This window comes from Oenanthe melanoleuca, chromosome 18, assembly GCF_029582105.1.
Source record: "Oenanthe melanoleuca isolate GR-GAL-2019-014 chromosome 18, OMel1.0, whole genome shotgun sequence".
In the NCBI taxonomy this organism is placed as follows: domain Eukaryota; kingdom Metazoa; phylum Chordata; class Aves; order Passeriformes; family Muscicapidae; genus Oenanthe; species Oenanthe melanoleuca.
In genome coordinates, this window is record NC_079351.1 from 9415899 (window position 1) to 9432156 (window position 16258).

The 16258-nt window shown below is 46.3% G+C and overlaps 1 protein-coding gene across 1 annotated transcript in view; it reads right to left on the reverse strand.

Annotated features, from left to right (window-relative positions):
* Positions 1–4231: 4231 nt before the first annotated feature.
* The window catches only part of LOC130260686 (myosin-13), a 28549-nt gene continuing 16522 nt past the window's right edge, over positions 4232–16258 (reverse strand). The window contains exons 25-39 of the mRNA XM_056506305.1: positions 15519–15908; positions 15306–15432; positions 14474–14592; positions 13707–13903; positions 13029–13212; positions 12031–12196; positions 11130–11254; positions 8906–9214; positions 8614–8817; positions 7794–7919; positions 6528–6698; positions 5285–5389; positions 5112–5207; positions 4574–4708; positions 4232–4246 (exon numbers count right to left, since the gene is read on the reverse strand). Coding sequence (XP_056362280.1) covers positions 4232–4246; positions 4574–4708; positions 5112–5207; positions 5285–5389; positions 6528–6698; positions 7794–7919; positions 8614–8817; positions 8906–9214; positions 11130–11254; positions 12031–12196; positions 13029–13212; positions 13707–13903; positions 14474–14592; positions 15306–15432; positions 15519–15908 — 2469 coding nt within the window. The remainder of the gene's footprint in view (positions 4247–4573; positions 4709–5111; positions 5208–5284; positions 5390–6527; positions 6699–7793; positions 7920–8613; positions 8818–8905; positions 9215–11129; positions 11255–12030; positions 12197–13028; positions 13213–13706; positions 13904–14473; positions 14593–15305; positions 15433–15518; positions 15909–16258) is intronic.

The window sequence follows — 16258 nt, forward strand, 5'->3', positions numbered from 1 at the left end:
TTTAAAACCAGTGGTGACATATTCTCATAATGTAATCATAAGAAAATTCCAGATATATAAACCATACATACAAAAAATACACACAATAAACACAAATTTTCAGTTGGACTAGAATTTAAATAGAAATTTTATTATTAGATTTTGAAATTTCTTTAGGTTCCATGTCTGTGCTTCTTGACCTTTCCAGTGAATTGATCAGTCCTCAAACTGCAAAATGCAACTTCCTTCCTGCTAGATTAGTGAGTTCAGCTGAGTCAGTGAAAAATGTGCATTGAAATCCCCTCTCCTACTCCAAGCAGGGCTAACTTCAAAGCTGGGTAGTCACTCCAGGGTCTTGTGCAGATGTATCCTGGAAATCCCAAGGATGGAGATTCTACAACCTCCTTGGGCAGCCTGTCCCAAGGCTGCAGCACTCCCATAGAAAATGAAGTGCTCCCTTTGTTGAGAAAGGATTTTGCTGGTTGGCAACATGAGACCATTGCCTCTTGTCTTTTCACTGTGCACTTGCAGGAAAAGCACAAAAGGATGTGTTGAAATTCTTATGCCCCCCTTGCAGCAGCATCTCTGCAATGAGATCCCTCAGCCTTCCCTTCTGCAGGCCAAACCCACCTAATTGCCATCTCATCTCCTCACTCAGCACATGCTCCTGCTGATCCTTGGGCTGTGTTGGAGCCTCTCCAGCAGTCAGCACCTCCCATACCATGGGGGGAGTGTGTTTAAAAACTGCACAGAGTATTGCAGATGCAGCCTCCCCAGAGCCAGGCAGGAGGGAATGACCACATCCCTGCACTTGCTGACCCTTGCTAATGCAGTCCCATGACTGGTGGGTGTTGCTGCTGCAGGGGAGCACTGCTGACACAGGTCCAGCTTGTTTTCCACGAGAATCCCAAGGCCTTTACTGCAGGGCTGCACTCTACAGTCAGTCCCCTAATACATGGGCTTGTTTTGTCCCAGGTTGAAAAAAATAAAGAAGCTGTATTTTTCACAGAACAAATATATGAGGTGAATTAGACCAAATTTATCATGTGATTGAAAAGGGTCAGACCCTGAGTCCTTTTGTGCTGAGTGTGATGCTAATACAAGTAAATGGGAGCAGCATTTTACCTGAGAAATAAGAGTTTTCTGCAGAAAGTTCTGATGTCAGTCACAGATTAAGCAAAGGAGCTGTTAACTCTCAGCACAAATTACCCTTTTCCTGCAGGCTTGAAAGGGAATCTTGTAGGCCACTGGAATGAATCCCACTTCTATCCATTCCCCCAGGACCTCAAAGGAGGAGCAGGCACCATGCCTACAGGGGATGAGCTCTGTGTGTGCAATGGGGTGGTTTAAAATCAGCATTTTAATCCTCTTTTTGATTAAAAATCCTCCTTTGCAGATAGGCAAACTAGCAAGAATTATCTTTCAGATACACTGAGATAGGACAGGGCTCCATCTCTCATAATCAGCTACTTTGTTGCTGTTCTAAAATGATCTTATCCCTTTTTTATTTCCTAGTAGAGGAGATATTTATTTTTCATGTTACTTCTGGTTTGACTAAATGAAAAATAGTACATTACTTGTTCATAAAGAAATAAAAAAAGTTCATTTTATAAACCTAGCCATTTCCTCATTTCAACTTTCAGCTTTCTACACTTTTTTTGAGGGGCAAGCAAAGGACTCAGAGGGCTCTGTAGATCTCATGGCAGCTACAAAGCACATCAGGAAGCTTCTGAGAATGCAAAGCATTATTCAGACAAAGGCTTTTCTTTCAGCTTTATAAATATGATTCCAGCCATCATCAAAACGAGCAAAAAATAGCCCTAAGAACACTCCTGCAGAACTAAACTCCCATGCAAGAACTGTTTCTCATTCTTTCAGTTTTTTCTTCCTTTATGTCCAGATAGGTTTGTGTTTAACAAAAGGATAAGCCCTGCTAATCTACTGATTTGTCAGCTAGCCGTGTGCTTATCCCAGCAGTGTTTGCTGGCTGGGGCAGCCCCAGTGTGCACAGCTGTGCAGTGAGCAGTGCTGCCGTGTGGGAGCGTGGGCAGCACCTGCCACCTCGGGGGCTGCACACACACTGTGACCAGCCTGCCACATCATCCCTGACAGCAGACCCTGCTGGAGCACAGGCCAGCCCCAGCCAGGGGGGCAGGTAGCCTTGGAGCTGGGGAATGAAACAGTGAGATGGTTTTTGTCAGCTTGACAGACAGACCATTGCATGATGGCAGAGCACTGCCCAAAGGGGCGTCAGCAAACAATATGCCAGGGAGTTTTCACTGGCACAAAGCACCCCAACTGTGAACAGGAGGATGAATGGCCAGTCAGGAGCATGGGGAACAGCCAGCTGTGATGACAGAGTACAAAGCACAGGACGAAGATGACAAAAACCTAAATAGAAAACAATGTATGGGAGCAATTTAAGCAGATGAATACACAGAAGAGGAGAAAGGGATGACATAGGAGGAAGGAACACAGAGTGCTGGCTGTGCATGGGAGGAGGCAGGAGCCTTGGCTGGGGTGACCAGCAGGTGTGGGGTGACGGCTCTGGAGACAAAACTGGCAGTGAGGAGAGCAGCCAGAGCCACTGGCTGTCACTCGGGTCACCCGGCCGAGCTCAGCCTGGCACAGCCCGGCACGAGCACGGCCAGGAGCCAGCACTGTGCCTTGGCACAGCTGCCGGCAGTGGGGAGGACCCGGTGCGGGATCACCTGTCCCCGCGCAGGAGCGATTCCAGAGACACCACAGGGAGCCCTGGAGCTGACGGAGTGCTCCCCACACGGGCTCCTCTCCGGCACAGCAAGGAGCAGCTCAGAAGCGGTACACTGCACCCCGCAGAAACCACACCTCGCCCATCCCACACCTCGCAAACCCCGCACATCCCACACCCCACACACCCCGCACAACTCACACCCCGCCCATCCCACACCTCGCAAACCCCGCACATCCCACACCCCACACACCCCGCACAACTCACACCCCGCACATCCCACACGCCGCAGAAACCCCACCTCGCATCCCCCACACCCCGCACACCCCGATCCCCTGCACCCCGTACACCCTGTTCCCCCCGTACCCCGCACACTCCGTACACTCTGTACACTCTGCACTCCTCACACCCTGTACCCCCTGTACCCCGCGTACCCCCTGCACCCCTTGAACCCCCTGCACCCCCTGCACCCCCTGCACCCCCTGTATCCACCGCACCCCCCGCGGCCGGCGGTGCCACAGCGCCCCCTCGCGCCGCACTGGCGCAGCTGCGCCTGGCCGGGCTCCCGCTGCGTCCTGCCAGCCCGCGGGCACGGACACACGGACACGGACAGAGCGACACGGGGACACGGACACATAGACAGAGAGACATACGGACACGGACAGAGGGACACACGGGCACACAGATGCGGACACACAGACGCGCGGACACACGGGTACATGGACACATGGACATGGGCACACAGACACAGACATGGGTACATGGACACACGGAAACACAGACACACGGACAAATGGACACATGAACACACGGATATATGGACACATGGACACACAGACACACGAATACACAACACAGACACACAGATATGGACACAGAAACACGGACACATGGACACATGGGCACACGGATACATGACACGCACACAGACACACAGACACAGGCACAGACAGACACAGACGGACTCATGGACACACGGACACAAGGATACACAGACAGACACACGGACACAGTCACGGACACACTGACACATGGACACAGACATATGGACACGGACAAACAGACAGAGACTGAGAGACAGGCACTGAACAGGCAGACAAACAGAGATACAGGCACGGACACAGACACATGGACAGACAGACACAGACAGACAGATGGACACGAGGACACACACAGATACTCAGACACCGACACAGACAGACACTTGTCAATCTCACCGTGAATCAACAGTCCATATAGTCACTAATGCATCACCCAGGTTTATTTTATATATATATATATATATGTATATAAACATGTATGTGTGTATATATATATATATATATATATATATGTATGTATATATAAACATGTATATATATATATATATATATATATATATATATATATATATATAAGATTTCTCACAGCTTCACCTTAAGGTAGTTAAATATATCAGCTATGCACACGCACACCAGGTCACTTGGAGAAAGTAATGGATATCTCCTGGATACACAGAAGTCTTTATCAGGAGGGAGCCTGCTGCAGCTCGGGTCAGGAACCTCATTTCTCTGATTTCTAAATACAGAAAAAGGAAGATAATGTAGAGGGTATTGGAGCAACTGAGTTATTTGTGGTCTTGTTTCAGGTCTGTGGCTATTGCAATTGTTCTGCCATTTTATAATGAGGAAGTAATATCTCCCAGTTGTGAAAGACCTGGACTCTATTTGGTCTGACTCCTGTGAGGCACCAAAAGGACATGCAAGATGCACTGGTTTTGAGTAAGAGACAATTCCTGGCCTTTCCAGTGAAAGAGTGGGAGGAATGCAGCTGTGGCTGTGCGGGCAGTGACCTTTGTGACACCACCTGGACAGGAATGGTCGCTCTGTGCAGCCTCCAGCTCACCTGGCCTTCAATGTCCCGGCTCTTGGCTCGCAGCTTGTTCACCTGCCCTTCAGCAATATCAGCTCGCTCCTTCGCCTCTTCCAGCTCGTGCTGGGCCTTGCGGCACCGCGAGAGATTGATGTTCGCCTGTTCTTCCTGAAAGTCAGACAGCACAGGCACAAATGGCATGGCCCTGTCACCACTGACACTCTGGCCGTGCCACAGGGACATCACCTGTGCTGGCCTCGCAGGTACAGCCCTGCACTGCCAGTGCTCCCTGTGTTTGTATCTAAACACCCACAGCATGAACGCTGTGGGGAAAGAACAATTATCCCACTCAGCTCCAGGTGGGAAAATTGGCTTGTGTGGCTCCAAAAGTGCACCAGTTCCAGGAAAACTACACCTACAGCCACTCTGTTGTGAGCCATAATAAAAAATATTCAAAGGCAGTGGCCTTAGCTGCTCTGTCAAACTCAGCTTTCAATTATTTTAATGATCCAGGGAGCCCACCTTTCAGAAATCCCCACCCAGGCCCCTCTGAAAAGAGTTCTCCACTCACAGCTTCCTCAGCCTGCTTCTTGTATGCTTTCACTTTTAACTGCAGCTTGTCCACCAGGTCCTGGAGCCGAAGAATATTTTTCTTATCTTCTTCAGACTGTAGGAAGTGAAAATCGAGTGAGCCTTGGCAGATGAGCAGAGGTGATCCACGTGGGAGGGAAGGATTTGCAATACCTGGTAAGTGAGCTCCTTCAGCCTCCGTTCGTACTTGCGGGCTCCTTTCAGGGATTCTATTCCTCGCTTCTGCTCAGAGTGAAGCTCATTTTCTAACTCGTTAATCTGAAACACACAATCACAGTGAAGATGGCAAGAATGGCTGCTGATCCTGCTGCAGGACTAAGGCTGTAGGGAAAGTGGCAGAGCAGGGCAGTGTCCTGCAGCTGGGTCTAGACTAGCTAAAATATGCTCACCATATTGTGTTGGTGATGACATAGTGTGTGAATCCATAGCTCTTTATAAAAGGAACTTAGCTGTGCATACCTAGAGCATTTGTAGTTAAAAGTAGGCTTACATCTGTCAGAGAAGAGGAAATTGAAACAGGGAAGGGAGGGTTCCATGAATGTTCACCAGGTAAATGGGGAAAATCTGTTTCATTTTTTATCTTTCATTTGTTCTCTTCGGGAGTTGCAGCAGCAAATATTGCTTAGGGACAGCGTGGAAACCTGGCTGCTGTCTATTCCCTTTCCACTTGTCTAGCTTCCACAGGCATTGAATCAGAGATCTAAGGTGGCATATCTATGTCTGTGCCCCTCTGTAAACCTGCTGATTTCTACTCCCTTTTTGAACCTTTTACCAGTTGCCTCTACAGCCTTCCATGGCAGCAGGTTTCTGAATTTCACTGCCCACTCTGTACAGTATTTCTTTTTATTTATTTTAAAGGTTTATGGGCTGGTCTCTCCAAATGGCAGTTCTAGCCTTGTTTGTCAATACTCATAAAGCTTTGTCTTGCAGATCCTCCTGAGTTGCAGAGACCAGAACTGCATGTGTTATACTTAATATAGTGGCAAGAATGTGTTGCCACACAACCCAGTCTTGTTCTCAATGCCTTTCTTAATGAAACCCAAATTTTTTTCTGTTTTAGGTTTTCAATTCTATTGCACATTCAACAGCTTCTGAAGTCTGTCCATTACCAGTTCCAATTTCATCCCCAAGTAAATACGACTTACATTATTCTTCCCTAGACAAAATGACCATCTATGTCTCCCTGATGTCCATCTACCTCCATTTTAACTTACTCATTTTTTTTTTGGAGTCTCTTTCAAGTTCATCACAGTGCAATGTTTGGCTACTCAGCACAGCTCTCATCAAACCTGCTGGGAATACCTGGGGCTCTCCCTGTTTTCACACTCCCAAGAGGTTCCAGCAACCAAGGCCCAGTCAGAAACTTCACCTTAATCTACCCAAATCTTCACCATACCCTGGCCTCCAGCTTCTGGAGTTGTTTCTTTCCCCCCTTCAGTGCCAGCTGCTCAGCCTCATCCAGACGGTGCTGCAGGTCCTTCACTGTCTGTTCCAGGTTCTTCTTCATCCTCTCCAGGTGGGCACTGGTGTCCTGCTCCTTCTTCAGCTCTTCTGCCATCATGGCTGCCTGTTTGTGGTGCACAGTTATGTTACAAATATCCCCATCCCAGCAGTTCTGGGTGCCTGGGTGTAACATCCAACTTCACATTGATGAGAGACTCTGCACATTCTCAGTGCCCATGGCCGTGCTAAGGCTCTGTCATACAAACAGGATCACTCCCTCTCAAAGCTCTAAAACTGCTTCACCTCAGAGAACAGACAGGTTTGATATAAAGAAAAAAATAATCAAGGCGTGAAAATGGCTTGGTACCAAAGTTCTGTTTTTTAAGTCAGTCAGAACTGAAGTATTACCAGCTAGCACTTTGCATGTCTGGCTTCCTCATTCCTTTGAGCACCTGGCTCTTTGGTGCTGAAATCTGCCAAGGAGTCAGACTTCTAAGCAGTTTTTGCCAGTGGGATGACCCTGAGTACCTCTGCACTGAACAGCTTATGCCTGCTGAGGTCCTCAGAATCTGGGATAGATAGCTGTCACCAGAGTGGCAGAGCAGAGAGATCAAGGATCCTGCAGCACTGCTCCTGGTGGGCAGCCAGGACCAAACACTGGTGCACCAGGATGTGATGCAGTAGTGTCACCATTTTCTGTTTATTTTTCCCTATATTTTTCCTAGATGGTCCCAGGTATTACTACTTCTCATAATATGGAACTTGTAGCCTCGTTTAAATGAAACATTTATATTGTCTCTTTTTCCTTCTTACATGTCTAGCATTTGTATTGAATTGTGTATGATATTAGTCTTAATTTCTGCTTTTCTGCTGCTGTGTCTAGACAGGCCTTTGTTTCAACTACTCTATTACAGTTTTGCCACCTGTTCTCCCTGCCTATGACATTTACTCTGGAAGCAAAAGTGAATAGGTATGGAGAAGGGGAGAGAGAATGCCTCTTCGATGTAGGCAGCTAGCAGGACATGAGGACCCTTTCTGAAGGGGTCTTCTGTGACAAGTAGGAGGCCAATGGCTGCATGAAGCACATGTGGGAGGGAATGTGTGTCACAGATATTTTCTGCTGGATAATTGGTTCCCCTCCATCTGACTGCTGCCTTTCTGAAGTGTAAAAGTGACTGTGATAGTGCAAAATGGAAGGGAGGCGAGAAAGAGGACTCACATCTGTGATTGCTTTCTTTGCTTTCTCCTCTGCATTTCTGGCTTCCTGAATGCTGTCTTCAACTTCAGTCTGTAAATGGGTTATGTCCACTTCCAGTCTCTTCTTGGTGTTGAGGAGGCTGGTGTTCTGTTGGGACAGCCAGCAGACAGGTCATTCCCACCCTGTCTGTGCCATTCCCACCCCTTTTGTGCCATTCCCAACCCATCTGTGCCATTCCCACTCCGTTTGTGCCATTCCTACCCCAACTGTGCCATTCCCACCCCGTCTGTGCCATTCCCACCCCGTCTGTGCCATTTCCACCCTGTCTGTGCCATTCCCACCCCGTTTGTGCCATTCCCACCCTGTCTGTGTCATTCCCACCCTGTCTGTGTCATTCCCACACCGTCTGTGCCATTCCCACCCCGTCTGTGCCATTCCCACCCCGTTTGTGGCACTCCCACCCTGTTTGTGCCATTCCCACCCTGTTTGTGCCATTCCCACCCTGTTTGTGCCATTCCCACCCCATCTGTGCCATTCCTACCCCATCTGTGCCATTCCCACCGTGTTTGTGCAATTCCCACCCCATCTGTGCCATTCCCACCCCATCTGTGCCATTCCCACCCCATCTGTGCCATTCCCACCGTGTTTGTGCAATTCCCACCCCATCTGTGCCATTCCCACCCCATCTGTGCCATTCCCGCCCTGTTTGTGACATTCCCGCCCCGTTGGTGCCATTCCCACCCCATCTGTGCCATTCCCGCCCCGTTTCTGCCATTCCCAGCCCGTTGGTGGCTGTCCCACGTGCCTGCAGCAATCCCCTGCTCCAGGAGATGCCCAGTACCTGCGAGTGGAGCAGCTGCACCCTCTCGCTGGCGTCCGTCAGCTCCTGCTCGGAGACCCTGCGGGCTCGCTCCGTCTGCTCCATGGCTGCTCTCATCTCCTCCATCTCCGTTGTCATCAGGCTGTTCCTACGCTCCACTATGGCAAGCTGCTCCTTCAGGTCATCATTCTCTCTCAAGGCATCATCCAAATGGAGCTGGGAATCCTGGAAAGGTGACAGTACCTTTGTGAGACCCAGGAGCCAGAAAAGGGAATGGCCAAGGCCCACGGGACAGTAGCCTTGTGGTCCCTACCTTGAGCTGCCCTTGCACAGCTTTAAGGTGCTTCTGTGTCTCTGCTGCCTGGCAGTTGGCATGGCTCAGCTGTATTTCCATGTCATTCAGATCTCCTTCCATCTTCTTTTTCAGCCTCAAAGCATCATTTCTGCTTCTGATCTCGGCATCCAGCATGGTTTGCATAGACTCTAATACCCTCTGGTGATTCCTCTTCAGCTGTTGAATTTCCTCATCTTTCTCTGCAGTCCTTCTGTCAACATCTGACTTCACCTGGTTCAGCTCCAGCTGAACACGTAAGATTTTCCCTTCTTCGTGCTCTAAAGAGCCCTGTCAGGGTTGAAAAAAATATAATTTGTCTCTGTAGTGTCCATTGCTGGGGCACGCCCATGCGAAAATGTGACCCCCTGCAGCTGGAAGAGCAGGTGTACTTATCTTACTGTGGACATTTAGAAGAGATTAAGCACTGAAAAAGCTGACTGCTGTTCCATACTCACTGTACTCCAGCTGGATACTAAATGGTAATTCAGGAATAGTATTCTTTAGAAAAATGCCTCAGATACCACAAGGTCTGGGCACTGAAGACTGTGGTGACACTAGAGAGACAACAGATCATGTGGAAATATAAAACAGGACAGCCAAGCCTCCTGCTCAAAAGCAGCTTGCCTTTTCTTGCACGTCCATGCTTTGTCTACCCCAGTGACTGTGTGGGCAAGTTCCTCTTTCACGCCACCTTTCCCTCTGGAACTCATTTTGTTCCCTCTGGTGTCATCCAGCTTCAGTGTCAGTAGCACTGGAAAGCCTGAAGCTGGATCTTTATACCCAGTGGACAGAAATAAGCACATACAGAGAATAAAAGAGTTCGTTTAGCCCTGGCTCCCCTTTTAAGAACATATTTTCCAGAGATGCCTGATTCTCCTTTGGGATTCTAGAATGAGCCTATAGTGACTAATTCAGGATTAGACTGACAACATTTAGATAAATTAGAGTAGATGGATTACATGACCACAATAACCCTTGCTCCTACTGCCCATCCATTTATGAGATCTAGAGATGTGCCAGTTATTTTATACTTCTTTTTTCTACCTAAGAGGACTTAAAGAGAAAATAAGGTGAGGCTTTTCATGGTGGTGGACAACAAAACCACAAAAGTCTGTCAGAAGTCAATATAAGAGAAATCCTGACTGCATATAGGGATAAAAATGTTTTACCATGACAATGATGTTGCACTGGAAAAGGTTGTCCAGCAATAGTCCAAAATTTCCATCCTTGAAAATTATAAATCGAATTTGGCAAGGCTTTGAGCAACCTAATGTAAGCTCAGAGCTGGCCCTTCTTTGACCAGGAAGTTGACTAAAGACTTCTAGGAATCCTGTAGAAGCTAAATTAATTCTGTGTCTCTGTGTTTTGAGGTATGCTCTAGGTATATCATGGGCAGATAATTAAGTGCTTACAAGGATGTTAGATGTGGTTATACAGAAGTAATAAAATCTTTCCCAAGAGGCAGTCAGGGAAGATACAGAACAGAAGGCAGAACCCAGAAAGAGGGAACTGAAGGAGCTACAGTCTGGCATGGATTGGCAAAAAAAGTAAGATTTAAAGTAATGGAGAGCTGAGGGGTAGCCAAAGAGAGTAAGGAAGAGAGAAATCCTGGAATTCTGAGACCCAGTATGTGAGTGCCAGCAGTGCATGACAGTGTACCAGTGTAGTCTGAGATTCAGCAGATCCCAGCAACCCCTTCATGTTCTTCAGAACCTGTGTCCTGTGAACTGTCTCCTCTTTGAACACGTTACTGACTCCTGTTCATTAAAATGGTGGAACTGAAGAAATATTGCCTCAATTCTCTTCAGCATTCAGCTTGCTTTGAGCAGGAGGTGACATTGAGAAAACCTTTAAGTATGGATTTGACCTTCCCTGGAAACATCCTTGATTAATTTGACTAGAAAACAAAACTGTCAGAGTTTTGAAATGCTAGTGACTTTTCTTCAGCCTTCCATGGGAGCAAATTCAAAGAGATGGTGCAAAGTTACCTCAATTTTAGACTGGGACTGAGGGGGTTTTGTGCATGATAGCACAGCAAGGAATGCCACATTGGTATGGCAAGGGAGCAGTCCCTGTGCTTTTTGGTCTGTCTGTGCTTCTTATTGCACTTTTGGGACAGTTTCGGGATAAGCAGAAATATAAAATAATCATTTTCTCCATTCTTGATTTCTCTAAAAGCCAACCCCTGATTGAGGACACTTGCCTCTGCTTCTTCTAATGCTGCTTGTAGGTCACACTTCTCTTGCTCAATTTGCTTCTTTGCTTTCTCCAGCCCATGATGTGCTTTTCCAGACTCAGCAATCTGTTCAGTCAGATCAGAAATTTCCTCTGCAACCAGAAAACACAGACTCAGCGCCTCTCAGACAGTGTGATCAGTGGCACCTGCAATTGTTCTTTGGCAATGGGAGTGACAAAAGAGACTGGTGTAATGGGATGTAACAGTGAGAAGAAATAATACATCTTAACTTGTGTGCAATCTTTATTTCTGATAACCTGCACATCCCAGCTCAGTGTGCAACTTGCAAACGAGAGGGACCAGCTGGAGTGAGCTCAGAAAATAATGTCAATTCCTCTGGGTAATGAAATTACATCTCCAGGGACAGTCATGTTTGATTGATTTTTTAAGCTTAGATAATCCCCAGTGATCATTCAGTTCACAAAAAGGATATGAGTTGTACTTCCTTTCTATAATTAGTTTGCTTGTTAAATGCCAATCCATTGTGCCACAGCTGCATGATCCTCCAATAACCAGGAGACACACAACAACCCTCCAGATTTTTTCTAGTGGCAGTGACTGAAACAATTTGTAAAAACTGAGTATCATCATAATTTCTGTCTATTGAGTTAACTTGGTCCTTATCAATGCACAGGATTATGATGATGTGAAAAAGGGGGAATATCCTGAGGAAGCAGGATGCCACAGAGATGAAAGTGTGTGCTATCAGGTGATTTTATAATCAGCTGAACAGGAAAGAAAGTCACCACCTTTGTGGGAAAATCATAAAGAGCAAACTCCTGGGAAGAGGCAGAGCTCTGGAAGTCCAGAAATGTGGAAGCATCTAAGGGTTCAGGGTGAATCTAGGCTGACAGACACGTGAACTTACGCTGGAGGTTCTTGTTCTCCCGTCTGACAGTCTCAGCCTGGTCAAGCATTTCTTCATAGGCATTCTTCATTCTGAAGATCTCAGTGCTGAGAGAGCGAGATTCCTTCTGGGCAGCCTCCAGTTCCGTCTGACTCTCCTGGTACTTCTGCTTCCATTCAGCCAGGATCTGGAGGAGAATGACCCATTCTGAAACTCTCCATCTCTGCACCTTTGTGTGACAAGAAGCCAAAAGGCCTGGCCTATCTTTATACTCTTTTGCTTTAGACTGTTCTCTGCCTGTGACAATAACTCACTGTGGTGCATATTCTGGTTGTTTTGATGGGATCTACTAAAATCTGCCCTTTCAACCAACACTAGTGTATGCCCCAAGCTGTCAGGAAGGAGTTTGGTTTGACACCAGCCCAAACATAATGTGATTGGTCTGAATAACAATGTGGTGAGACTTGATAGTGTTGCAGGAGCTTGTGGTCCTGGGCTAAGCCCACCAAGAAAAGTCATTCTCTACCAATTCTTTCCTCAGTTTGATACCACAGACCTGTAAGATCCTTTTTTAGCTCAATCTTTTCACTCACACAAGGGTGGGTCAAGACACAGGGCTGTGCAGCATCACTTGGTCCAACAGTGCAGATTCTTTTAAATGCTAGTAAGGGCAGTGAAGGCTGAACTTTACATGAGTGTAACCCCAAGGTTAGGCTGGCAGACTAGCACCAGGGCTTGGTAGTTTGCATGTGAGTACTCAGTCTGTTTGACCAGTCTCCCTCGTGAAGACTTCATGCTTTTTAAAATTATCAGAAGGATGCTTTATTATTTGCTGTGGTCACCTACTTACACAGTGACTTTATCTTTACCATATGTCCCACTATGGGGTCCTTACCATAACTTTGCTTTGGGTAAGATGCAATTTATTTTACTGTGAGTGCAGAACTTCGATAATTTCAGAATTTATCTTGTCCTATCAAATATCTAATGACATTTAGATCATGGTCTTTTGAACAAACCTTGTCAAAATTCCTCTGCTTTTTATCGAATGCTGCACAGACTGCATGTGACCTCTCCATATCAATCATGAGATCATCCACTTCCCCCTGCAGCTTCTGCTTTGTCTTCTCCAGTGAAGCACACTTTGCATTGACAGCCTCAATCTGCTCCTCTGATTCCTGCAGGCGCTGGGCCAGCTTCTTCCTGCAGGATGGGACATTCAGCACCAAGATAAGAAAATTCTGACCTTCTCAGAAAATGGACATCGAAAGAGTTTGGAATAGGGAAGATGGGCAGAAAGATCAATATATTATGCTGTGGTGCCAGAAGCCTGGGGTGGCACAGAGCTCTGAAGTGGTGCATAGGCTGGGAGGATATGCACCCAAGGATGAACTGTACCAATATGGAGAGGGACCAAAATTATGCTTTCATATGACAGTGTAAAGAATGTGCTCTTTCAACTACTATGATTAACTCAATGCACTGGAATCCTCCATTATGTAGACATTGCTAAGCCTCCATCCCTACTTCTCCTTTATATATCTACTCACCCCCTTTTTCACCCTTTTCATTTCTAATACATTAAAAACCACACTGCCCTGCATGTTATCACTACAAACATATTCTGGTTTCCTCCACTTCTTCCCTCATTACACTTAAATATCCTTCCTCTTGCTCCAAGCCACCCCTCCACGTACTTGGCCTCCTCCAGCTCCTCCGTGCGCTGAATCGCGTCTGTCTCGTATTTGGTTCTCCACTGGGCCACTTCACTGTTGGCCTTGGACAGGGCTCGCTGCAGCTCCCCCTTGGCCTCCTGCTCTTCCTCATATTGTTCCCGGAGCAAGTCACAGTCGTGGCGAGCGGACTGCAGGGCGTGGGCCAGGGCGTTCTTGGCCTTGGGAGTTAAAATTAAACAAGCTGTCAGAACATGAATAATTTGTGACTGGATATTTTTCCTGTAGTCTGATAAAATATTCATATCTCCCTGTCCATGTGCTACAGTTGCTAGAGAAACAGAAGGAACAAAATTAATAACATTAGGGGTACTGTGTTTCAGGCTTGATGTTGTTAAACAGGGTCAGGTGCTTGCCCATCTTGTCTGGGATAACACCTCTCAAACACATCTGAACCAGGTGTTTCAGGGAGAGGCAAAATAAATCCACCAACAGACAATGTGCAAGCACTCCTGCTCTATTTCATTTTTTTGGCTGCTGCTGTTTGCTTTGCCCATGGGCACAGAGCTGCTTCATTTCTCTCATGTTTTTGATCTTCAGAATGCATGATGAGAAGGGCTTAAACTGTCTTGCTTATTTAATTTTTAATGTCTCCTCTCTGTGTTGCATTTCAAGGCAAAGTTCAAAATTTGCACTATTCTGATGTTTCTTCTCTGCAGAGATATCTCATTTATTTTTTTTAGCACATTGACTTATTTTAAAATATGTTGATTTAAATGAAAGCAAGTCACCTTAGTTTCTTCCTCTAATTGTCTCTTCAGCTCTTCAGTCTGCTGAGTGAAAGTATGTTTGCCTCGAGTCAATTGAGAAATCAAGGACTCCTTCTCCTCCAGTTGCCGAGTAAGTTCACCTAACAGGAAAAAGTTGATTTTTTAGACAGACATACGAAACATAAAACAAATGAATGAGAGCAGCTAGCCATGTGGAAAGGTATAAGGTGGTATGTCATTAGGATGCTGCTGGGAGCCAAGAAAGCAGCCCTTTCTCAGGCTGCTCAAGGACAAGAAATTGTAACAATGATTAAACACCTGCTGGAGATGTGAGAGAAGTGATGTTTTGCAGAAAGCATGTTTTCAAAGAGGTGTTGCCTTTTTGGACCAATAAGTCTTTTCTATTTTGTATTACACAAACTACCCTATATAAAAGTGTAGTGTTTCTTTAAATAAAACTCTCTTTTACTTCTCCATTACACGAAGAGCTATGTTGCATTATCCTTTTCACTGCTCCCCAATACCACAAATGCAACAGTGGAAAATTGAAGGAAGAGTAGTTATTGCATTCCCACTGGTAGGAAAAGCTGTTGAAGAGAAATGTTTGTGCTGGCATCAAAAATAAAGAAGATGAACTGACCAGAAACTCACATGTTCGTTTTGACTGACAGTACTCCTTCTGGTTTGGTTTTGTGTTGCCTTGGGTGGGTTTCTATGACTGCTACCAGGAGGAGATTCTAGATTCTGAGTTTTGTTCGGATCACCAAGTGATTGATATGTTACAAAACACACGGGCATTCAGGCAGCATGTTTAACAGTGCTTGACACTGGAATATTTCACCAAGGGACGTACCATTCTCAGTCTGTAGGCGTGTCTTCTGTGTGTTCAGATCATTAATTTGCCGCACATGTTCGTCATCTTTGGCTCTGACTTCACTGAACTGGTCTTCAAGAGCTCGGCACATTTTTTCCAGATTGCTCTGTGAAGAGATAGAAAACGTCCCTCAGTTCACCAAGCTGTTCAGAAGAACAACGCTAACAATGAGAAATACTTCTGTGCAGCAACCTTGGCTTTGGAGACAGACTCCATGTTACTGGCCAAGTCATCAATCTCCATCTTCAGCTCACTCTTCTCCTTCTCCAGCTTCTGCTTCACGCGTTGCAGGTTGTCGATCTGCTCCCCCAGCTCAGCTGTGCTGTCCGCGTGCTTCTTGCGCAGGGCGGCAGCCGTGGCTTCGTGCTGCAGCGTGGCCTCTTCCAGGTCACGGCGCATCTTCTGGAATTCTGCCTCACGCTTCTTGTTCATCTCCACCTGAGCTGCTGTGGCACCTCCTGCTTCTTCCAGGCGCCCGCTGATCTCCTCCAGCTCCCTGGACAGGTCGACTCTCTGCTTTTCAGACTTGGCACGGATAGCACGTTCGGCTTCAATTTCTTCCTCCAGTTCCTCTATCCGAGCCTAGGAGAGTTAATTGGTTAAAAAAGGACTTTTAAATTGACAGATTTAAAATTAACACTAAGGAATAAAGAGCAAACTTTCACATTCATTAATACAAGCATAAGAAGAAAAGTTCCACTAGAAATTTAATTGTATTGTGTCCTAGGACAGGTAATATTCAGTTTTAAAACAATATTGAAAGGAAAATCTTTGTGTTATAGCTCAGAATGGATTTATTATTTTGTTAAGACTTTAGAATTGCACTTTCCTGAAGAAATAGAGGGGGTGTCACTGGAAAATGGAAAGGAATGTGAATTTCTTAGAAATTTCCTAGAAGTCAGGCCAGAACAAAGCAGTGTCCTTTCTCCACC